The sequence below is a fragment of the Emiliania huxleyi genome (genome assembly GCF_000372725.1).
Source record: "Emiliania huxleyi CCMP1516 unplaced genomic scaffold EMIHUscaffold_90, whole genome shotgun sequence".
NCBI lineage: Eukaryota > Haptophyta > Isochrysidales > Noelaerhabdaceae > Emiliania > Emiliania huxleyi.
This window is the reverse complement of record NW_005195300.1, coordinates 174,099-196,528: the sequence shown is the minus strand read 5'-3', so window position 1 is coordinate 196,528 and position 22,430 is coordinate 174,099. Positions and strand designations below refer to the sequence as shown.

Here is a 22,430-nt window from a genome sequence, read left to right as displayed (position 1 = left end):
GGGCCGACTTACCTGCGTCACCGAGTGCGAGGAGCCGCCGGCCGTCTGCACAGGGGATGCCGCCATCGACGCCGTCCTTTTCGAGAGCAAGATTGGGTGCAAAATCGGCCTGATCGACTCCAACGAGATTTACAAGTGCGCCCATCCACCAACCACTCGCCACCGCCTCTCCTCGCCCTTCTCCCTCTCCGCCGCCCCCTTCCACGCACCACTCGCCACCGCCTCTCCTCGCCTTTCTCCCTCTCCGCCGCCCCATTCGCCGCCTCCGCTGCGCAGGTGGTCTGGCTTCTGCGACGCCCTCCGCTCCTTCAACGACCTTGAGAGCGACCGCCGGCTCTTCCTCGGCGAGGGCGACATGTCCACCGCCCTCGGCCTCTCCAACATCGCGGGGCTGCTCGCCCAGGCGATGTGGGAGAGCGGCGGCGAGGCGCCATTCACTGCCTGCGACGAGAACGACTACCCGCCCTCCTCGCCGACCGCGTCGTGCACGCAGCGCTCCGACGGCGAGCTCTACCACTCCCTCAACGACCAGTCGTGGGCGTGCTACGTCGATCCGCAGATGACCATGACTGCCGAGACGTGGGCGTCGTGGGCTCCCGGACCGCTCAAGTGCGAGCCAGGCACGGGCACCGAGAAGTGCTGCTGGTGGGGCCGCGGCGCCATCCAGACGACGGGCCCAAACAACTACGGCCTCCTGCAGCGCGAGGTCTTCTCCCAGGTGCCCTCGCTGAGCGGCATCGACCTCTGCACCAACCCCGAGGCCATCTGCCAGAACGACGACGCCAAGTGGCTCGGCGCGATCTTCTACTGGGCGAACAACGTGCAGGGGTACGGGCTGGAGGCCGAGGCGGCGACCTTTGACGAGTCCCTCCGAAAGTTCGTCGAGTCTGGCTTTAATCGGGCTGCGTCGGTCGTGGCGGGCGCCGACTTCGCGTCAGGCACGGGCGGCGTGGTCAACAACGGCTACTGGGGGGCCACACCGGCCGAGAACGCAGGCCGCCTCTCCAACTTTGACTTCATCATCTCCGAGTTCCTCGCCGCCGGCATGACCATTGAGGGTGGCGGAGGCGGCGGCGGCGGCGGAGGTGCGACTTCCCCGCCGCCGCCTTCGCCGCCGCCGCCCTCGCCGAAGCCACCACCAGGCGGCGGCGGCGGCGGCGGCGGCGGCGGCGGCGGCGGGACGCCGCCGCGGGTGGTGCAATACTTCTCCAGCTGGGGCATCTACCAGTACGGCAACCGCATCCCCTTCAAGCCCAGCGACCTCCACCTCGACAAGATCACGCACGTGCACTACGCCTTCTTCGACGTGACGAGCGGCTGCGCCGTCGCGTCGATGGACCCGTACGCCGACTTTGACGTCGTCTACCCCGAGGTGGGCATGACCTGGAGCTCGCCGCACAAGGGGAACGTCGGCGCGCTCCGGATTCTCCGCGACGAGCAGTACCCCGACCTGCACCTCGCCTTCTCGCTCGGCGGCTGGACGAAGAGCAAGTTCTTCTCCGGTTGCGCCGCCGACGCCGACAAGCGCGCCGCGCTCGTCGCCTCCGCCGTCGACCTCCTCACCGAGCACGACTTTGACGGCATCGACGTCGACTGGGAGTACCCGGCCTGCTGCGGCGAGTCGGACAACCAGGTGGACGGCAACGACTGGGCCAACTACGTGCTGCTGCTGCGCGAGCTGCGCGCGGCGATGGACGAGCGGTCGCCCTCGAAGCACAAGGAGCTCACGATCGCCATGGGGATGAACCCGCGCGTCTCTGGCGTCGCGCCGCGCGCCGAGCTTGGCGAGGTCCTCGACGCCATCAACCTCATGTCGTACGACTACAACGGCGCCTGGCTGCCCTTCGTCGCTCACAACGCGCCGCTCTTTGAGGACCCGGACGGCACCGCCGCCGGCGGCGCGCCCGAGTTCAACATCGACTGGGGCGTCCAGCTGTGGCTCGAGGACGTCGCGCCGAGCAAGCTTGTGCTCGGGCTGCCCGCGTACGGCCGCGGCTGGCTTGGCGCCAACCAGGAGTATGCACAGGCGCCGGGCGAGAACGGCGCGGGCAGCCCCGTCAGCGGCACGTACGAGGAGGGTCTCGTCTCGTACTACGACATCAAGGCGAGCTACGACGGCAACCCCGCCTGGACGAAGGGGTGGAACGCGGCGAGCAAGGTACCATTCTACTACCGCTCCAGCCCGGCCTCGTTCGTCTCCTTTGACGACGAGCAGTCGATCGCCATCAAGGCGGCGTACGCAAAGGAGAAGGGTTTCGCCGGGATGATGTGGTGGGAGGCATCCGACGACAAGGACGCGGACCTGCTCTCCGCCGCGAACAGCGCGTGGGCCGCGGGGGGCGGAGGAGGCGGAGGAGGCGGCGGAGGAGGCGGAGGAGGCGGTGGCGCGACCTCGCCACCGCCCTCGCCGCCGCCGCCGCCCTCGCCGCCGCCGCCGCCCTCGCCTCCGCCGCCGCCCTCGCCTCCGCCGCCGCCGCCCTCGCCACCGCCCGGCGCTATTTCCGACCCTCCTCCGCCGTCGCCGTCGCCACCCCCGCCACCTTCGCCACCACCGGGCAACGGCGGCGGGCAGTGCGTTGACATGCCGCTGACCGAAGGTTGGTCCTCGACCTCCTGCGCCGCGCTTGGCGCGTCGAGCTGCCCCGGGTGGCCCTTTGAAACGATGTGCGGCTACTGCGCCCACAGCATCATCGGCACCGCTTGCTGCCGGTGCGGTGGTGGGAGCGGTGGAGGCGGCGGCGGTGGAGGCGGCGGCGGTGGAGGCGGCGGCGGTGGAGGTGGCGGAGGTGCGACTTCCCCGTCGCCGTCGCCGCCCCCGCCGCCATCGCCATCGCCGCCGCCGGCGGGCACAGGGGGGCAGTGCGTGTCGACCGGATTTCATTCCGGCTATACCGACGCTTGGTGTGACCGCAACTGCAACTGGACGCCCTCCTTCTGCCCCGCTCAATACTGCACCCAGGACTGCCTCGGCGGGAGCGGCCGTCGCCGCCTCGCCGAATCCGCGCCCGCCCCCTGGAGCAGCAACGCGCGCGCCGCCGTCGCAGCCCCGCTGGCGCTCGCCGCCGTGGCTGGGCTCGCCGTCTACGGCCGGCGCCACCGGGCGAGCCAGGCGAGCAACCTTGCCGACATCGAGAGCTGCGCTGAAGAGGCGTGAACCGGTGAACGCCGTCAACCTGCCATCAACTTGCCGTCGACCTCCTCTCCGTGCCACGGGGCGCGATCTGCGATCTCTGGCTCGCGCGCGCTCAGACTCTCGCTGAGGCTTGCTCTCTCACAGCCCTGTTCCCCGGCTGTCTCCGCCCCCAACTTGTCGCTATAGTCTTCATGCGTTGTGCGTAGCGCCTCTGACGCTCGCAGCGCTGAACCTGATTTGTGATAGACATCAACTGGTTGATATACGTCAGTAGACAGTAAGTACTCTGTACTGCATGCATGTGTCGAGTATGTTTTTAATGTCGTACGTGTTTAAATTAGTCCGCCCAGCCCCAGGCACGCCGCAAGGCCAGGGGGGAGGGGATCCAGCCCCAGTTGGTGGCGGGGAGCGGCGATGGGAAGGGCTGGATTCGGGACAAGGACTGGGTGGGGTATCGGTCTCTCCTTTAATGAAAAGAGGGAGTGCGATTACTGACGTACGAACGTACCGGGAACCAACGGCGGTGTCGCAGGAGCTGCGCAGGACGCGCTCCCTGTACTCGGCGCGCTGCGCTGTCACACTGGTCACTGCTCCGGTACTCGATCGGGCGTTCTCAGCTCTCCGCGACGCGGAGCGCGCGCATCGCGCCCTTCAGCTCCGACACTTGGTCGAGCGCGTCGCAGAGCAGCCCCTTGGCCACGCCAAAGTCGCGCAGCTGCTCCACGCCGCCGCTCGCCCGCACCTCGGCGGCGTGGTCGGCCACGAAGCGGCGGCACTGCGCGAGGAGCCGCCCGTCGCCCATCGTGTGCGCCGCCTCGAGCAGCGGCACGGCGGTCGCCGGCGCGACGCTCTCCTGCAGCGCCTGCGCGCAGAGCAGCTCGAGGCGCGGCACCTGGTACATCTGCGCCAGCTCCCGCAGGTCGAGCGCGCGCTGTACCCTGCCCTCCTCCTCGCCGAGGTCGAACTGGTCGGTGAGGAGATAGCGGACAAGGGCAGTGAAGCTGGCGCGGTCGGTGTGGGACACCGTGACCTCGGCGGCGTCGCGCTCCTTCATGCCGATGCCGAACATGGTCCGAAAGACCGGGGACCGGGCGCAGAGGTTGTTCTTGCTCACGTGCTCGATGCGCTCCTCGTCTTCGCCGACCAGGAAGGTGACCTTCCCCTCTGGGAGGGTGGCGTCGCCCCACGTCTTCGCCATGTCGGCGGAGAAGGTGGAGGGCGGAACGACGATCGGGGCAAAGGAGGGAGGCGGAGGAGGCGCCGCCAGGCAGACCTGGCGGAGGCCACCGCTCGAACCGACCAACAGCGTGCTGCCGTCCGGGCTGAGGGCGACTTCAGTTGGGCCTACGAACTCCGCCGCATTGCCCACGCCATCGGCGCTGCCCTGTATGCCGCTGCCCGCGACCGTCGTCACCTCTCCAGTCGCCACCTCCACCCGCCGGATCTTGTGGTTGCTGCCGTCCGCCACAAACAGCGCGCTGCTGTCTGGGCTGATGGCGATGCCAGCCGGGTTGTAGAACTGCGCCACGTCGCCCACGCCATCAGCGCTGCCGCCAGTGCCACTGCCCGCAAGCGTGGTCACCGCGCCTGTCGCCACCTCAACCCGCCGGATCTTGTCGCTGCCTTGGTCCACCACAAACAACGCGCCGCCGTCTGGGCTGATGGCAATGCCGGCTGGGCCGCAGAACTCCGCCGCGTCGCCCACGCCACCGGCGCTGCCCGTGGTGCCGCTGCCCGCGATCGTCGTCACCTCGCCAGTCGCCACCGCAACCCGCCGGATTTTGTTGTTGTTATAGTCCGCCACGAACAACGCGCTCCCGTCTGGGCTGATGGCGATGCCAGCTGGGCAGCAGAACTGCGCCGCGTCGCCCACGCCATCCGCGTCGCCGCCCTCGTCGCCGCTTCCTGCAAGCGTGGTCACCTCGCCCGTCGCCAACTCCACCCGCCGGATCTTGTGGTTCTCATGGTCGGCCACAAACAGCGCGCTCCCGTCCGGGCTGGCGGCAACGGTGTAGTATTCGACACTTGCCGGCAAGGCTGCTACGCGGCGCACGCGCCCGGCCGCCGAGACGTGCATCAGAGAGTTCTTGGTCGCGACGTACCAGGCGCCTGCGTGGTCGCTCGCGACGCCAACCGGACCGAACGATGCCAAAAGCCCGTCCTCGCCCTCGAGCGCCAGCGTGGAGACCTGGCCGACGATGCGCGCGCCAAAGATGGGCGCCTCGAAGGCAGCCGCCACCGGCACGGGCTCCTCGACCTCCTCGCCGCCGCCGGCGGTGCGGGCGCGCTTCGTTTTCGCGGAAGCCATCATAGTTGGATTCGGGACACGGTCTGGGTCGGTAAGTGAAACGGGGCCTGGGCTCGCGGAACTCTGTTCACACCGAGCAGCTGTGGAAGCGGCTGCGGCTTCGGCTGGTCGCATGTCACGCACTCTTCACATAAACGCACGCACTCTTCACAGCCTTGTTATTGAGAACTTCACCGGCACCAACGAGCTGGTCGATGCTTCCGGGTGGGGCATTGAGACCGGTCATGAATGAGTGCGCGACACGCATGTTGCGAGCAGCGTTGTTGATGTTTTGCGCGTCGCCACAGGCGGCGCGCGAGAGCTGTTGCGAGTGGTGCTGGGCGAAGCCCCGGGCGCTGCCGGAGGCTGTGCCGTAGTCGGTGCGGTCGACGGCGCTCGGGCTGCCGACCTCTTTGGCGAATTTGAAGATGATTCTCTTGGTTGGCGGCGCGATGCCGCCCTGGCTTTCGACGAGACAAATTTTGACGATTCCGTTCTTGCCATGGAGCGCGTCGTAGTACTGTCCCTGGGAGGTGGCCGGTCCCGCTATGGATATGTAAGAGCCACTAATGCAATTGTTGGCCACCTTATGCACATCCATGCCCACGGTTCGTAGGACGTCGCTGAGACGTCGTGTATTTTGGTGCCGTGTCAAGCCGGGTGGCGGCTCAGTGATGCGTCACGCATACGCCTCGCTTCACGCGTACAGACAGAAAGCCCGATCGATGATTTCAGATGTGCTGCGTATTATGCGCACGTCTTCTGCACCGATCGTTACCACCGACCTTCTGGCCGCTACGCACCACGCACCACGCATCTGTTTTGTGTAAGCTTTGCCAGAGAGGCTCTCTCGGGCCGCTACGCACGGTGTATTACGCACACGTCTTACGCAGTGGGATCGTAAATCGGGGCTGGGTGGGCCTATGACCGACGCATTACGCACATGCACTACGCTCTCGACCGTGAACGGCGGCGGAGAGGGGATTACGCCTCATGTATTACGCACACGTCTGATGCATCGCTCGCCATGGGTGTCCGGGGGAGCTTACGTCCCACGTATTACGCACACGCACGACGGATTTGACTGAGAAGTGGCGGCCAGCAAGGGTTACGCCTCACGTATTACGCATACGTCTGACGCATCGGTCGCCATGGGTGTCGGGGGGAGCTTACGTCCCATGTATTACGCACACGCACGACGGATTTGACTGAGAAGTGGCGGCCAGCAAGGGTTACGCGTCACGTATTATGCATACGTCTGACGCATCCGCCCCACCTAACCCCTAACCCCTAACCCCTATAACCCTTAACCCCTAACCCCTAACCCCTAACCCCTAACCCCTAACCCCCACCCCCCTAACCCCCTAACCCCTAACCCCTAACCCCTAACCCCTAACCCCTAACCCCTAACCCTCTACCCCCCTAACCCCTAACCCTAAACTTCGCGCTGCCGCTAGGGCTGCCATAAGTTGGCGCTGCCGCTCGGGCTGCCATAAGCTGGCTAGGGTTGTATGTGCGCTGGTAACAACAGACTCGGGCATAGCCCTCGACAGCCACCCCCTAACCCCCCCACACCCCCCCCCTTTATGTGCGCGCACTGGCGCTGCCGCTCGGGCTGCCATAAGTCGGCTAGGGTTGTATGTGCGCTGGTAACAACAGACTCGGGCATAGCCCTCGACAGCCACCCCCTAACAACCCCACCCCCCCCCTTTATGTGCGCGCACTGGCGCTGCCGCTAGGGCTGCCATAAGTTGGCGCTGCCGCTAGGGCTGCTGCATAATCATGAGCCTGTCTCCAAACACCTCTCCGACGCGCTCGACTATAGTCCAAATTGGACGATGGACTATATGTCGGGTTGGCGGCCATTTGCTCAGGTGTCAGAATGCTGAGCTCGTACACTGGCAGCTCCGCAGAGGTTGAGGACGGCGGCGGCGGCGGTGGCGGCGCGGTGAGATCGCTGGTGTCCCTGCCCGCCTCCCTGCGGGCGTAGAAGAGCGCCGCCTCCTCGGCGGTGGCGAAGAGGCCGAGGCGGACTTGCTTGCAGCCGTCCCTCACCTTCAGCTCGTACTTCTGGCTGCCTTGATGCTTCTGGCGGTAGCAGACGCCTTTGTAGCCGGTGTTGCTGCTGCTACTGGCGGTGAGGGTGAGGCCCTCCCTCTCCGCCTGCCGTATCGCCTCGGCGCCAGCGGGAGTGGGAGCGGGGCGGGGCTGCAGCAGCTTGGCGGCGTCGGCGCGGCCGTACTCTGACTGAGCGTAGGCGGTGGCCGCCTCTTCGGCGGTGTCGAAGGAGCCGAGGCGGACACACTTGCCGCCATCCTGCACCTGCGCCTGGAACTTGTTTTTGCTGCGCTTGTAGGACACGTTCTTGTAGCCAGTCGTGCTGTTCTTGGTGGCTGGGATCAGCATAACGCCCTCTGACGACGCGGTCCGAGGCGGGGCCATCATGCAGCGGACGCACGTAGAATTTCGCGAGTTTAACAATTGGGATTCGATTTGGATTGTACAAGGCAGCGCGGGAGCCTGAAATCATTGGCCAGGCAATCGTCTCGCGGGCGTTTTGGCGAGTGCAGAAACATAATGCGTATACGTAGTGCGTCAGCGCCTCCAGGCTGTGGCGCCAGGAGGGGGTACGTATGCGGATACATGATACGTCATGCGGAACGCGGTCGTCGATGGGCCTGAATGGGTAAAATTATGCTGCGTAAGTGCGGGGCAGGGCCAACATTGAAGTATTCTGTGCTGTTTTCGAAGGAAAATATGCGCTGCGAGCAGGTCCGGGTTGAGGGCCGGCCTTCATATCTGCTGTATTTTGATAACTGCGCCTGTCTACGCACCAGGTTACGCACCCGAAACCAGAGCATAAGGCGATGCGTATTCATTTTGTGGGTTGGGCATATCCATAGCGGGACCGGCCACGATTGCTGTCCCTTGTGCTCTTTGACCCAGCCTTTGCCGGTCGCATGGACGTGCGGGCCCTGTGACTTGTGGCCGCGCTCTTTGCACCCAAGAACCTTGAGCAAGGTTTGGTCGATGGTGCCGCCGAAACCAAATTTGTGGCCCAGTGACGCACAGCATCCGCCGTGTGCCGCCAAGCCCTGCCCAGCCTGCCTGCCCTCGTCTTTGTGAGGGTGCTGGGAACCTTGACTTCGTTCTGGACATCGAGCTGGGACTGCAGGTTCCCGCCGATCTCACACATGTCGGTGACGTGCCCCTCGTTGAGATGAAAAGTCGTCTGAGGGTTCGCCTTGTCACCGAGCACGAGCTTGCCGCAGGCTCGTGCACGGACCATGTTGGCCGCCGCATACATGGTGCCGTTGTGACGAATGTTGTGGGCCTTGTGCTCGCACGGAATGTCCTTCGATCCGTTTGCAAGCTGGTCGCCCTTCCGCATACCGATGGTGACTGTCTCACCAGCCGCCTCCTTGGCGTCGTACACGTACTTGGCGCTGGAAATGTAGTAGCCGTGGCGGCGCTGTGGCCCGGGACCCCCGGGTTTTGGGCAAAAACCTCCGAGGTGATTTTGGAGGAGTGCCGGCCGTCGGGGCAGAGGTCGAGCCACGCTCCCGAGGCGAACTGAGAGACGGCGATGAAGCGTGTCGCCTCCCGATGTTTGACGCCGTCCGGGTCGTCCATCTCAGCATCCAGCCGCTCGCAGGCGGCGAGGCAGCGAAGCCACCGCTCGTGCGACGCAATCTGAGCGAGCGAGCGTGCCCTGTTTAGGGACTGGGGAAGTGCTCTGCTCAGAGTAGAGGTCGGAGACGGGCGGCATCTTGCTAACGAGCGGGAGGCCGGACGGACGTAGTACCCATTCACAGCGGGTCGGCTATACTCGACTATACCAGACAGAAGGGCGCCGGTACCACACCGCCATAGAGTTTGAACCTTGACCACTTGTCGGCCCGCCGACTTTGTTCCTCCTCGATGTCCTCCTCGATGTCTTCCTCCTGGATGTCGGAGCCGAGCGACGCTCGGGCAGCCGCTGCCCGCGCGCTTGCCGCCCAGCACATCGCGAATGCAGTCAAGGACCGAATGTCGGCTTTGTCCGAGGGCAGTGCTGTGCGGCGCCAGGGCGGTGTTGCCGAGGGCCCAAAGCCGCCGCCGCCGCCCCCCCCGCCGCCGCCGCCGCCCACAAAGGCAAAGAGCAGCTGGGCCAGGCCACCGCCTCAGCCCTCCAAAGCCAACAGCCTTCCAGCCAAGGTCGCCGCCCAACGCATGGCGAGCATCGACGATGTCCTCGCCCGATACCCCCAGTGGCACAGCATCGACTCGTCGGCACACTCGTGGCAGCGGCGCGGCGCCGTCGGCGCGCACTTGCGGCAGCGCGTGCACGGCGACATCGACCTGTCCAAGTGCGAGCCGGCCGCCTCGATCTGGGACGTGGACTGGGCGGCGGCGACAAACTTCAAGCGGTCCGACGGCGGCCGGTCGAGCGGGGTGTACTTTGTGCTGCTGCCCGGCCAGCGCTGCGTGGTGGTCAAGCCCGACGCCGAGGTGGTGGCTGACTACTGCGGCCACCTCATCGGCTCCGCGCTGGGTGTGCGCGCGCCCGAGATGCGATGTGTGCTCACCGCGAGCGAGGAGGGGCTCGCCCTCGAGGCGGCGCTCTCGCGGCTCGACGCCGCCAAGCCGCTCAAGCAGCGCTCCTCGCCGCCCGTCGCGGCCGTGCTGGCCGCGGTCCCGACCTGCCTTGTGATGGAGTTCGTGCCCGGCGTCTCGCTGAAGGGGCTTCTAGGAACCTTCTAGGAACCTTCTAGGAACCTTCTAGGAACCTTCTAGGCGTCTCGCTGAAGGGGCTCGCCATCACCGCCCTCTTCGACCCGCCCGCCGCCGCGGCGCGCTGCGAGCGCGTGTTTGGCCCTCGAGGCGAGCTCTCGCCCTCTCTCCCCATAGCTCCCCGTAGCCCCTCATGGCTCCGCGCCTGGCCACACCCTTCCTCTGCGTCGCGCGAGGCGCGCCACGTACCACACCTCCAGAGTCCCGAATCCAGTGTGGGTTCAGGTCCTTGGGTGGTGTGGTAGGCGAGCTCTCGCCGTCTGGCCGCGAGCAGCTGCAGATGCTCGGGCGCACGCTCGCCTTTGACATCCTGATTCACAACTACGACCGGCTGCGCTGCCTCTGGGGCCGCGACGGCGAGGCGTGCACAGCGTCTCCTCACACCCGCCGCTGTGGATAGGCTGCCCTGCATCTGGGGCAACGACGGCAACTCTGAGAACGTGATGATCGACGCCGAGGACCGGGTCGTGGCCATCGACTCCATGATGAGCGCGTTCGACCCGCACGACCCGCGTTCGGCGCCCCTCTTTGGCGAGTACAAGCGCAAGGTGGCCGCGCTCGTGGGGGAGGTGTGTGCGCTTGAGCAATGAGACTCAGCTAGTGAAGAGCTCAGTGGCCGCCCGCGCGGGAGAGGTGTGCGCGGGAGAGGTGTGCGCGGGAGAGGTGTGCGCGGGAGAGGTGTGCGCGGGAGAGGTGTGCGCGGGGATGCCCCGAGAGGAGTCGAGAGGACCCGAGATGACCCGAGGTTCGTGGGCCGACCCGTCCAGGAACCGTCCAGGAACCGTCCAGGAACCGTCCAGGAACCGTCCAGGAACCGTCCAGGAACCGACCGATAGGTGTGCGCCTCGCCGCGCGCGCCGCATGCCGCTTTTGCCCCCCTGCGGCTGCTGCTGCTGCACGGCAGCGGCGACGAGTCCAGCGAGGTGTACTGCCCGCCCCTCGAGATCGCTCGAGATTGCTCGAGATCGCACGAGATCGCACCAGATCGCTCGAGATCGCTCGATATCGCACGAGATCGCACGAGATCGCTCCAGATCGCCACCAGATCGCTCCAGATTCGCACGAGATCGCCACCAGATCGCTCCAGATTCGCACGAGATCGCCACGAGATCGCTCCAGATCGCTCGAGATCGCTCCAGATCGCCGCTCATCTCGAGGCTGCCCGCGGGCAGGCGTACTGCCCCCCCCTCGACTACGACATTGGCGTGGCGGGCGTGCTGGAGGTGCAGCAGGGCTTCAGCGCCGCCATCGCCGACATCGCCGCCCTGCCGCCCACGGCGTTCGCCGACCTGCCCGAGCTGCTGCACCTCTTCCTCGGAGGGCCGGGCGGGGGCGACACGCGGTGCAACCCGGCCTTCGTCGGCAGCATCGCCGCCATCTTCCGACGCGCGACCGCCCCGCAGGCGCGCGCGCAGGCCAAGTTCGGGCTGCACGCGCGCGGGGCGGCCGTACGGCCGGCCTGGCCCAGCCAGATCGACTCGAGCGCCGCGCTGCGCGACGCGGGCCACGCGGCCCTGGGGCTGCGGCCCGGGGTCCGCGCAGCGGCTGTCTCGCGCGTCGAGAAGGTTGTGCTGAGCGAGCCGGAGGAGGGCGGCGGCGAGGACGCGCCCGCAGGGACGGGCTGCAGCTGCAGCTGCGTCCTGATGTAAGGGCCTTGGAGCTTGACGGCGAGTCGAGTCGTGTTACGTGTACGACACCGCATGTCACAGCGTTTGTTAGTTATTTGCTTTAGTCACCCCACAGCAAAAGCGCACTCGACCACAGTCCCGTGTGCAGAGTAGGTGAGAGTTTCCGGACCCCCCCGAAAGCCCAATGGCCAATCCCCATTTTGGCCTCCGGAGGACCCATCGGCGCACATCCACCCATCCCAAGAAGACACACAGCGCCGTGGTCGGAGGCGAGCCGCGAGCGCGAGGGGCAAAGCAAAATCACCGCACTCACGGCTCTACTCCGTCTCGCGCGTGATCGCGAAGCGCAGCACGCACGTGACAAAGTCGCGCGCCGCGATGCCGTTCGTGTTTCCTGCCGAGTCGAGATGGTGCCGCTCGTGGATCTCGTAGAGCGAGAGGACGAGGAGCGCCGCCCGCGCGCGGGCCGCCGCGGGGAAGAGCGAGTGGCTTGCCGGCGACCACGGCGCCGCCGCCCGCCGAATCAGCGCCGCCGCCTCGCCCTCGCCGCCCGCGGCGCGCCGCAGCGGCGTCGGCTCGCCCTCGCGCAAGCTTGCGCCGCTGCGCAGGAGGGAGGTGGCGCGGGCGGCGGTGAGGCTCTCAAGGTGCGCGAGCGGCGTCCAGCCGCGGCTGGCGACCAGCCAGGCGGCGAGGTCGGCGTGGCCGCGGCGGTTCGCGGCCTCCTCGGGCGTGCCGAAGGGCGTAGCGGCGCGGGAGGCGCCGTAGGAGGAGAGGAGCTTGGCGACCTCGAGGTGGCCCTTGTCGCACGCGGCGAACAGCGGCGTGACGCCGTCGTTGCGGGCTTGGCTGATCGCCGCGCCAGCCTCGAGGAGCATCTGGGCGATGTCAACGTGGGCCTTCTGGCACGCGATGTACAGCGGCGTGGCGCCATCCTGCTTGGCTTGGTCGACCGCCGCGCCAGCCTCGAGGAGCAGCCGAACGCACTCGAGTTGGCCCTGCTGGCTCGCCATGAACAGCGGCGTGGTGCCGTCATTGCGGGCTTGGTTGACCGCTGCGCCAGCGTCGCGCAGCAGCTTGGCGACCTCGAGGTGGCCCTGCCAGCACGCGATGCACAGCGGCGTGCAGCCGTCGTCCTCCTTGGCTTGGTCGACCGCCGCGCCAGCCTCGAGGAGCAGCCGGACGATCTCGAGGTGGCCCTTCTGGCACGCAACGAACAGCGGCGAGAAGCCTCCATCATCAGCTTGGCCGACCGCCGCGCCAGCGTCGCACAGCAGCCGGGCGACCTCGAGGTGGCCGAAGTGGCACGCGGCGAGCAGCGGCGTGCGGCCTTGAGCGTCTGCATGAGCCACCGCCGCGCCAGCCTCGAGAAGCAGCCGCGCGATCTCGACGTGGCCCTTTAGGGACGCGACGAGCAGCGGCGTGGCGCCGTCCTCCTCGGCTTGGTTGACCGCCGCGCTTCCCTCGAGAAGCAGCTTGGCGACCTCAAGGTGCCCCTTCTGGCACGCGATGTACAGCGGCGTGAAGCCTTCAGAATCTGCTTGGTTCACCGCGGCGCCGGCGGCGATCATCAGCCGAACGCAGTCGATCTTGCCCTCCTGGCTCGCAGCGCTCAGCGGTGTGACGCCTTCAGCGTCAGCTTGGTCGACCGCCGCGCCCGCCTCGAGAAGGAGCCTGGCGCACTCGATCTGGCCCCGAGCGCACGCGATGAGCAGCGGCGTGACGCCGTCGTCCGTGGCCTGGCCGACCGCCGCGCCCGCCTCGAGGAGCAGCCGGACGATCTCGAGGTGGCCCTCCTGGCACACCTTGAACAGCGGCGTGCAACCTTCAGCGTTCGCCTCTGATTGGTTGACCGCCGCGCCAGCCTCGACGAGCAGCCGGGGAACTAGCCGGGGCAGTCGGAGAAGGGGCAACTCCGTGCACTGACGGTCGGCCGTCAGAAACCACGCCTGCGTGGATCGCGTCACACCAATCCTCGCTACCCAACGCGGCCAAAGGACCAAAGGATATCCACGTCGAGAACCTCGAGAGGTCACACAGGTTGTAACAATAGAAATGAAGAACTCGTGTCTCTTCCTTGCCTTAGCTGGCTTCTGTGCGGCATCGCCGCTCCCCGCCATGCTCTCGGCCGTTTTCGTATCGGCTGCCGCTGGCGGAGACCGCTCCCTCTCCGCCAGCGCCGACGGCAGGCTATGGATCGCAGACTCGATACTTGACGGCCTCACCCATCACCTGCGCCCGATCGTCGCCGATGCTGTGTGCGAGGCTCCGCTGCACCACTTCTATGCCAACACCGTTCATGTAGAGCGGAGCTTCGACATCAGTGTCCACCAGCTGGGCGTGACGGGCTGCGACGTTGCAGCCTTCACCCTGCGCTGCGCACAGGGAGGAGGCATCCTCGCCACCATCGGCGGCCTGAAGGCTGCGGCCGCAGGCCGCGTACGGGTCACCCAGCAGTCATGGCCGCACGCCGACTTTGAGGCCGACTTTGCGGCTCAGATGCTAGAGACAGGCATCTCAGTGCTTTTCGACGTGTTCGTCACGCCGGAAGGCAAGGCCGCTCTGCACGTGCGCGAGGCGCATGCCGACATTTCGCTCAAAGAGATTGCGCTCGAGAATGTCCGCGGCCTCAACACGCTGTCCATGCTGCTGACCTACCTCGTCCGGCAGGCAACGGGTCTATTCACCGAGAAGCGCATCCAAAAGCACACCTCCAACCTCACCCACGTCCTCGACCACTCCTTCCCGCACCTGCCTGTCGGACGCCTCGCAGAGTGGCTCGGCCTCGGCCACGGCGGCGCCGCGCTCGGCTTGCGGCTCGGCAGCACCCTCTATGCCCCGCCAACCTGGCGGGTCGATGCGACGTGGCTCTTGAGCGAGGATCCTGGGAGGGCAGCACAGGCTGCGGCCTCCTCTTATTCCGCGGCCAACACCACCACCGCCGCCTCCGCCGCCGCCCTCATCGCCCCCACCGCCGCCTCCTCTGCTGCAACCGCCTTGCCCACCTTGCCGCCGCCCCGCCACCGCAAAGCGCACGTCGTTGGCGCCCTCTCCCTGGCCGGCGGGCTCGAGTCGCTGGCAGGCTCGCTCGAACAGCTTGGCGAGGGCGCCTCCGGCGTGCGCGCGCTGCTCGGCTGCCTGCACATGCACAAGGACAAGGCCGAGGACTCGAGCCGCTTCGCGTGTGCGCTGGACGTGGCGGCGGCGCCGCTCGACGCGCTCGCCGCCGCCGTGTCGCGGGTCGAGGAGCGGTCGGGCGTGGTGCGGGCGGCAGCCTCGCGGCTCTGGGACGCTCTCGAGGCGACGTTCGCCGGGGAGGATGCGGCGGACGGACCCAAGGAGATGGAGGACCGTGAGGCGGCCCTCGGCGTGCACGCCTGCCTCGCGGCGGCACGGGGAGGGGCGAGCAGCCCTGCCGCGGGAGAAGGGGGTGCTTCGGCCCCGCCCTTCTCGTCCACGCTGCGCTGCGTGCTCCACGCGAGGCCCGCGGCGCCGCTCCTCCACCACCTCGAGGCGCTGCTGCTGCCACCCCCGCCGGCGCTCAAAGGCGGCGCGGCGACGGCGGGCGCTCACGACGGAGGACGCGACCTTCTATCTGGATGGAGCGGCGTCGCGGCAGAGCTCGCCGAGGTGACCGGGCTGCTGAGCGCCGCCGCCGCCGTCCGCGCGTCGCCGCTGTGGCCGGAGGGCGTGGTCGTCGATGTGGACGACGGCCGCCTCTGGGTGTCCGCCAACCTCAGCTTCCGGCCCGGCCGCACGGTCGAGGGGGAGGCTGCGGCGTTCGGGGCGCTGCTCGGCGCCGAGAACTGGCGACGCTAGGTGGTGGCTTCGCCGCTCTCGCTCTCGCCCGCAGCCATTCCGCCCGCAAACGCCACAGCGGGAAGGAGTCTCTATTGTCGCGCGTGAAGCAGTGAGCAGAAATGTTGAGCGCATGCACATCAGACTCAGCCACATGTCTGCCAGCGCAGCAACTACTCCTGGTACGGCGCGGCTACTGTATGGCCCATGTCCATGTATGGTGTGCTAGCACCTGTTGATTAATTAAGAGTTGCACAGGGCACATTAGCATTTTGAGGACGAGTGCCAAGGCCCGTGTGTGTGCGCGCACGTGTGTGTGTGTGTGTGTGTGTGTGTGTGTGTGTGTGTGTGTGTGTGTGTGTGTGTGTGTGTGTGTGTGTGTGTGTGTGTGTGTGTGTGACTGTTGTGTGAGTGAGGATTGCCTGTCACGCGCGGTCTCGCCTCTTCACAGTCTCTCTCTCGACCTACGTCATGTGCGAGACCACACGGTTACAGTAACCCACGCTGCCCCGTGGAGACGGAGACGGGAAGAGAGAGGGTAGGGGCAGGCCGCAATCTTGGGAAAGGAGACGGAGAAGGCGCGTTGACGCCAGGGGCCTGCTGCAGAGGCTGGATGAGGAGAGGGCAAGGCGGGGGGAGGAACTGCTCACGGATCCCGACCTCGAGCACCTAGGGGTGCCGGCAGACTATGTGTGGCAAATGTCAATACAGGAGTGGAACGCGCTCATGCGTGCGCTGCACGGCAACGGGCGGGGGGCGGGCCGCGGTGGAGCGCGCGGGGGGGGGCAGGGGAGCGGCTAAGGCGCGGGGAGGGAGAAGCGAGCAAAAGGAGCGGAGAGCGTGCTGTCTCACGCTCAACGTGTGCGGGCTGCACCTGGAAAGGCGGGGTGAGACGATGGAGGAGATCGAGGAGCTGCGAGGGGGGACAGGGGGCGCGAGTCGGGTGAGAGATACAGGGAATGACACGACAGAGAAGCTAGAAGATGTGATAGGGATCATCAAGCAGGGGTGTGTGACCATCGCCACCCTCGCAGACACCAAACAGACTAGGCGAGAGCTGGACGGTGCTCTCTTTTGGAGGACGTGCGTCGTGCCCCCGGCGCCCGCGCCTACTTTTTGAGCCTATCTCGCAAATACTTGATTTTTCACGCCGTGTAACAATCGTGATCAAACGGCCCTGCTCTGAGCTGGTACACCAAGAATGGCTTACCACTGCCAGGAGCCACACTGTGGCAAGCTGTGATGAGCGTGGTTTGGCTTGTGCAGCCCATACGGACGTGGTATATATACATATACAGGTCAGCCGAATTTAAGATTTGAAGGCGGGGAGTCCGTTAGCCTTAAAATCTTGAAAATGTGTGAACGGACAGCTAAAATCTTGCGAAAATGCGCCCCAGAGCTCTAAAATCTTGGTCTAAAATCTGAAAATCGCCGGCCTGCGGCCGGCCTCTAAAATCTTAAATTCGGCGGACGTGTATGCGGCCACGTGTCGGCCGGTTCGGGGCACGAAATCCGGATTTTTCCACGGCGTAACAATCGTTGCTGTAGTGGCGCCAATGGCCGCCTCCCGTCGCGCCATTGGCACCCTAGCCAGCAGTAGCACCGGAGGCAACACCACCAAGCCCACAAGTCACAAGAGTGACGGAGATGCTTGCCACGAGCACCGTGACGCCCGACCCTGTGAGCACCGTGGGCGTATACGGCTGCATACGGTGAGATGATGCACAGCATGGCCAGACGAGGGATGCAATGCTCGCCAGCTGTATGTTAGTGAGGTATATGGATGTGATCAACATGTGTGCGTCACAGGTACGCGCAGCAGCGCATGTAGCCGCTGATATCGAAGACAGCGCAAACAGGTCTTTTTGCGCCACGCACCCGATGGCCGTGCTGGTCCAACTGCGTGCACAGGAATGCTATCAGCGCGTCTCCGCCATAACTGGACATGGCAATGAAGCAGCTGAGACGTGATAACACCGGTGCTGGGCCAAGGAGGTGCCGCTCACCGCCGATTGTTACGACTGTCGTCGAAGGCGAGCGGCGGTCGCCGGGCAGCAGCTCGTGGCGATCGTCGATCCGCGAGCTGCCAAGCTTGTCACAGGCCGGCACTGGATCGAGGACGATGGCGCCGCGCGGCTGGAGGCAACGGAGAAAGGCATTGTGGAGCGGCGAGGCGATTGTTACGAATTTCGAGGGTGCGGAAAAATCCGATCGCCTGGAAAAATCAAGTATTTGCGAGATACTGTACTTTTAGCTTACTGGGAGAAAAGAGACAGGGAGGTTGTCAACAGGGAGAAGTCGTAAAATCCTTTTTTGCACGACACTGGGCACGGGACTGGGGTTGTAAAATTCTTTTTTGATTCACAGGAGCCGGCGCGGTTCCCCTTTGGGGGGCTGATGTTTGAGTGCCAGGCGGCGAGGCCTCCCCAGACCCGCAGTGCGTGCGCAGAGCCAGTATTGCCTAGACAATAAATCTCTCTCGGGTGTCGGGTGCTCGGGTCGCGCACGCATGGACGTGCACGCGCGCGCACTGTGGTCTGTGCTGGGGTGTGGGTTTGCGTCGTTCGTGCCTTAGTAAAAACACGAGAGACCGACCAGCTTAGGGGACCCCTAGGCTTAAAACGGTGGGCCCTGGGGCACCTGCGTCCTGCGGCTTAAACGGCTTAAAACCTGCCTACGTAGGCAGGTTTAAGAGCTGCTATACTGCTGCTGGGCCGCCGATTCCTTAAACGGTCTTAAATGCTTAAACGGTGCGGGAGAGAGCTCCCGAGGTCGATGGCGTCCGGGAGGCTCCTGGTAGACGCCGGAGGACGGGAAGCTGGCTACAGTCAGCTAGCACGCATCCCGTATGCGAGTGTGGCTCCTGCCAGTGCACCAGACTTACATATGTGTCTTCAGAGGCGGGTTTGTGCCTAATAACGGCAGTATTGGAGAGGGTAAGGTAAGGTAAGGTAAACTTCTCCACACACACGAGGTGGTGGGGCAAGGGGGGACAACCCAGTATTGGAGAAAACGGCGCGGAACCCAGCGACGCATGCCGGCGAGGCCGATTTTCTTAGACGGTCTTAAAAGAGGGACCCCCCGTGCCTGCAATCTCTTAAATGGCAAGTTAAGCCCCCAAACTTCCTCATTTCTCAAAAGGTCTTAAAACAATCCGCGGCCCTCAGAACCCTAGGGGTACCCTCGACCCTCTACCGGACCTCGACCCGGACCAGCCGGGTACTGACGCGTAAGCCGGCGGTTAGTAAGCGGTAACGGCGTAAGACTGGCGTTAGGGGGCGCGAGCGCCGAGCGCTTGGCGCCCATTTGCCATTAACCCCTAAACGGCGTTCCTTTACATATGTAAAGGAACTCATTGTTATTTTATTCCTTTGCAGGACGGCTGGTCGGAGCGACGGCCGATCCAGCAGTCGTCTGCGACATGGTAGTGGCCCCGTGTCATGTGCAGCTGGTCCCGAGCGGCTCAGGTCCCAGATCGAATCTCGGACCCACAGATTCTAGATTCCTTTAGATTCCCTGGATTCCCGCAACAACGATCTCTTAGCGGCGGCAAACAGAGGCGCAACTCTGCCAGCAGCGAGGAGGCTCCTGCTGCTCAGCTACCGAGGCCTGGTGGCGTCGGCTGCTGCGTGGAGAAGACAGCAGCACTGTCCGACCTCAAAACATGCACAACAAGCGGGATTTGTGACTCTGTATTCGATTCTTCAGTCGCTCTGCCGGACGCGCTCGCTTTGTCGCGAGGGTCACCTGTGCAAGCCGTGTGGACGCCCAGAATAGCCTACCCTGGCTTAGCTAGACTGAGAGATATTGTGCACATGGTCAGCCTCTACAATATATACGCTGACACTTTACCTCCCAGAGCTCGTCTCGGTCCGCCACGGCCATCCTCAGCCTCCGGAGGGCCCCTGGCCGCGGCGCGGTGCGGCGGCGTCACAAATCCGACGTCAGTTCACCGGGACGCGATCGGGCGATCTGAAGTCCAACTAGGCGTATGGATTGCCCGCCCAGGGCTATCACCTGGACCCCTCAATGGACGCCTGCGGTGCCGCCCCCACGAGGTGTTGTTCACACCTGTCCAACCATTCGTGCAGCAGGGACGCGCTGTGTGTGGCTGGCAGCAAACTCAAATGACGACGGGTTGCAGCCTCGTAGCTCAACGGCAACATTGTGCATGAGGAAGGCTGATAGAAGTAGCACCAGCCACACAACCAACAGCTTCTGGAGAGTATGCGGAGCGCAAGCAGCCGGTGATCAAAGGCGTGTGTTGCTGTCGGTGGCAGATTGCCACAGGGACGCCGGCGCTTCGGTGCGTGGCTTCGTCACAATTTTCCAACACTCAACTTGGAGGCAGTGTGTCTAGTAGCGTGCTACACCTATGACGGCGGACCTCACTGGGGCGCCGACGTGCGACGACCGTCTGGGATCGAAAGACGAAACCGCGTCCTCCAGGAGCTCGTGCAGTCTGCAGAGCGCGCTCCGGAGCTCTGTGGCGGAAAATTTAAAGGGAACGTGGTGGCTTCCCACCGCCTCTGTATGTGCCCAATAAAGTGCTAACACGACCCTCGGGCAGCAGGGGGTATGTGGCGAGCGCACGGAGGCACAGTTAGGCCGCCGTGATATCGCCCTTCCGGGCACCCCGTTTCGGTAGCCGTTTAGGGGTTAATCAATGCATCAAGCCGTAGGCCTAGGCGCACGGCGCAGGGGCAGCGCAGGGGGCCCCCGGCCGGCCCGCTGAAATACTTTCCTCAAAACAGTAGATGTAGAGTTCTCAAACTCGCCCCCTCCCTCGACCCTTGCGCTAGAGATAGCGCGACAGGGACCTTCCTATGAACCTATCAGTCAATCAGCCAGACCTACTCCTACATCCTACAATGCACCCGCCACCCCCCCACCACCCCGTGGCGTCTTCGTCCCGCATGATCAGACGCGGCTGCGCCGTCTGGGTCTGCCGGCAGCTGCCGGCGCGCCCGCGCGCACCCTGCCACACAGCCACCCGCCGAGTCCAGAACTCAGCCATGCTCGAGCGGCGAGTGCAGCCCGACCGCCGTGCTGAGCGCCGTGGAGAGCGGCCAGTTGCGAGGCCGCGCGACGCGCGCGGCGGCCCGCCGCTTGGCGCCCGCCGCCGCCTGTTCACAGCGGGTTTTAGTGTGAAGAGGCGCCGTGGCTCGCGCACACACGGTCCGACGGTGGAGAGGCGTGTGCCGCCCCCGCCTCCTCCTCCCCCTCCTCCTCCACCTCCGCCTCGGCGGCCTTGGTGGCGGACGCACGGCACCGCTGCCCCCGCCTCGCCTCCCGCTCCTCCCGCTCCTCCCGCTCTTCCCGCTCCTCCTCCCACCGGTCCTGCGCCTTGTCTCGCCTCGCTTCGGCCGCCGCCTGGGAGGGGGGGGGGGGGGAGGCGAGGATCCGTGCTGTGGGGTTCGTCAGCAACGTTGGTCCGCCTTTCGCGGCATGCTTTCGCGTGCTATCTCGCGGAGGGAGATTGGGGGGAGATCGGAATGAGATCGGGGGTGATCGAGAGGAGATATCGGCGGGAGATTGGGAGGAGATCGGGAGGCGATAAGGCGGGAGGTTGGGGGGAGATGCCGCGAGCCCGAGCCTCGCGGTAGTCATGTCTCCCCATATCTCCCCACACATCTCCCCATATCTCCCGCGCGCCTGAGCCTCGCGGTACGGCCTCGATGTGCCGTGCAGCGAGTCGAGCCAGCCGATGTTGCCGTAGCAGCAGCTGAAGCGCTGGTGGTGAAAGTCGTGGAAGTCTGGCTGCTCGTCGAAGGCTGCGATCCAGGGGAGGCGGTAGCCCGAGTGGTGCGTCTGGGTGCCGAGGGCAGCGCCGACGATCCACAAAAAGACAAAGAAGATGTGAGGCCGGAAGAGGACGAAGCCGGCGGTGAAGGGGACTAAGTCCGCCGTGAGGAGCTCGAGCGGGTGGGCGTGCACGGCGGCTAGTGCAAACGGCGCGGTGAACTCGTGGTGGATCTTGTGGATGCGGCGGTAGAGGGGGCCCTGGTGCAGCGCCCAGTGGGCGTAGAAGAAGAGCACCTCGTTGACCAACAGATGAGCGAGCAGCATCCACGCGCGCTCCGCGTAGCTGGGAAGGGCCCCCTCCAGCCTCACGCCGCGCTCGCCGCGCGATGCGACGGAGAGGTGGGCGAGGGCGAGCACGTAGGGCAGCCCGACCAAGCACAGCTCGAGCACAGACACGGCCACCACGCGCGGGATGCGGCCAGCGTCGACCCTCCTCTGCGGCTGGAGCTTGTACGGAGTCCCTGCGGCGACGGCCGGGCTCCAGAGCTCGAGAGGGAGGAGGAGGGCGCCGTGGAGGAGGTACGGCACAAGGAAGAAGAGGAAGGTGCAGACGCCGTACGCGTAGCCGGCGCCGCCGTCGTACAGGTCGCCCCAGCGCGCCGCCACCCCCGCCGCAAACGCGCCCCACGCCACCTCGTCCACGCTCGCGAACCAGAGCGCCGCCGCCCACGCGGCGGGCGAGTTGCCGCACATCGAGACGAAGAAAAAGTTGGTGAAGCAGGCGCAGGCCGCCTCGAGCGGGTCGGCGGACGCCGCGCGCCAGACGGCGCCGACGCGGCACTGCAGCGGCTCGCACCCGCCGCCGACAAGGGCGGGGTCGCGCTGCCGCGCAAGGAGGTAGAGCGAGACCGCGCACACGCCGAGACCGTGGGCGATGTCCCAAGCGGCGTGCAGCGCGCGTGCGCGGCGGTAGACGGACCGCGGCGACGGGCCGAGGGGCTGCTTGCTGGGCATTGATGCCCAAGTCCTTTCCTGTCGAGTCGCGAGGCGCCGCCTCGTTTTTCTTATT

The 22,430-nt window shown here is 65.7% G+C and overlaps 6 protein-coding genes across 6 annotated transcripts; 3 read left to right on the top strand and 3 right to left on the bottom strand.

Moving 5' to 3' along the window:
- Nucleotides 1-99: 99 nt before the first annotated feature.
- EMIHUDRAFT_417127 (hypothetical protein) lies at nt 100-2,204 on the top strand (the record flags this gene model as incomplete). The annotated part of the gene is made up of 2 exons (XM_005757518.1): nt 100-135; nt 277-2,204. A coding segment is annotated over exon 2 (1,848 nt), but the record flags the coding sequence as incomplete, so codon positions are not given.
- Nucleotides 2,205-3,686: 1,482 nt separating this feature from the next.
- EMIHUDRAFT_359972 (hypothetical protein) lies at nt 3,687-4,337 on the bottom strand. Its single transcript, XM_005757517.1, has one exon. It carries the CDS (start codon nt 4,329-4,331, stop codon nt 3,747-3,749), a length of 585 nt encoding a protein of 194 aa, XP_005757574.1. The 5' UTR covers nt 4,332-4,337; the 3' UTR covers nt 3,687-3,746.
- A 2,846-nt stretch (nt 4,338-7,183) lies between these two features.
- EMIHUDRAFT_220246 (hypothetical protein) lies at nt 7,184-9,427 on the bottom strand (the record flags this gene model as incomplete). The annotated part of the gene is made up of 7 exons (XM_005757516.1): nt 7,184-7,222; nt 7,455-7,940; nt 8,144-8,182; nt 8,255-8,395; nt 8,491-8,859; nt 8,928-9,113; nt 9,281-9,427. The coding sequence occupies 7 exons, from the start codon at nt 9,425-9,427 to the stop codon at nt 7,184-7,186; spliced, it is 1,407 nt and encodes a 468-aa protein (XP_005757573.1).
- A 205-nt stretch (nt 9,428-9,632) lies between these two features.
- On the top strand, nt 9,633-11,842 carry EMIHUDRAFT_453695 (hypothetical protein; the record flags this gene model as incomplete). The annotated part of the gene is made up of 6 exons (XM_005757515.1): nt 9,633-10,121; nt 10,321-10,378; nt 10,439-10,556; nt 10,594-10,762; nt 11,030-11,116; nt 11,426-11,842. The coding sequence occupies 6 exons, from the start codon at nt 9,633-9,635 to the stop codon at nt 11,840-11,842; spliced, it is 1,338 nt and encodes a 445-aa protein (XP_005757572.1).
- Nucleotides 11,843-15,104: 3,262 nt separating this feature from the next.
- On the top strand, nt 15,105-15,863 carry EMIHUDRAFT_359968 (hypothetical protein). The gene has a single exon (XM_005757514.1). The coding sequence runs from the start codon at nt 15,161-15,163 to the stop codon at nt 15,635-15,637; it is 477 nt and encodes a 158-aa protein (XP_005757571.1). The 5' UTR covers nt 15,105-15,160; the 3' UTR covers nt 15,638-15,863.
- A 4,500-nt stretch (nt 15,864-20,363) lies between these two features.
- EMIHUDRAFT_359966 (sterol desaturase) lies at nt 20,364-22,393 on the bottom strand. The gene is made up of 3 exons (XM_005757513.1): nt 21,272-22,393; nt 20,819-20,989; nt 20,364-20,742 (listed from the first exon to the last, which is right to left on the bottom strand). Exons 1-3 carry the CDS (start codon nt 22,373-22,375, stop codon nt 20,626-20,628), a joined length of 1,392 nt encoding a protein of 463 aa, XP_005757570.1. The 5' UTR covers nt 22,376-22,393; the 3' UTR covers nt 20,364-20,625.
- Nucleotides 22,394-22,430: the final 37 nt, after the last annotated feature.

Coding starts and splice junctions, on each gene's coding strand:
- EMIHUDRAFT_359968 (XM_005757514.1), top strand. CDS start 15,161: ATGGAGGACCGTGAGGCGGCCCTCGGCGTGCACGCCTGCCTCGCGGCG.
- EMIHUDRAFT_359972 (XM_005757517.1), bottom strand. CDS start 4,331: ATGGCGAAGACGTGGGGCGACGCCACCCTCCCAGAGGGGAAGGTCACC.
- EMIHUDRAFT_359966 (XM_005757513.1), bottom strand. CDS start 22,375: ATGCCCAGCAAGCAGCCCCTCGGCCCGTCGCCGCGGTCCGTCTACCGC. Junction 20,990..21,271: donor GGCCGTACCGCGAGGCTCAG/GCGCGCGGGAGA, acceptor CCCCCCTCCCAG/GCGGCGGCCGAAGCGAGGCG. Junction 20,743..20,818: donor GGGAGGAGGAGGCGGGGGCG/GCACACGCCTCT, acceptor CGCTGTGAACAG/GCGGCGGCGGGCGCCAAGCG.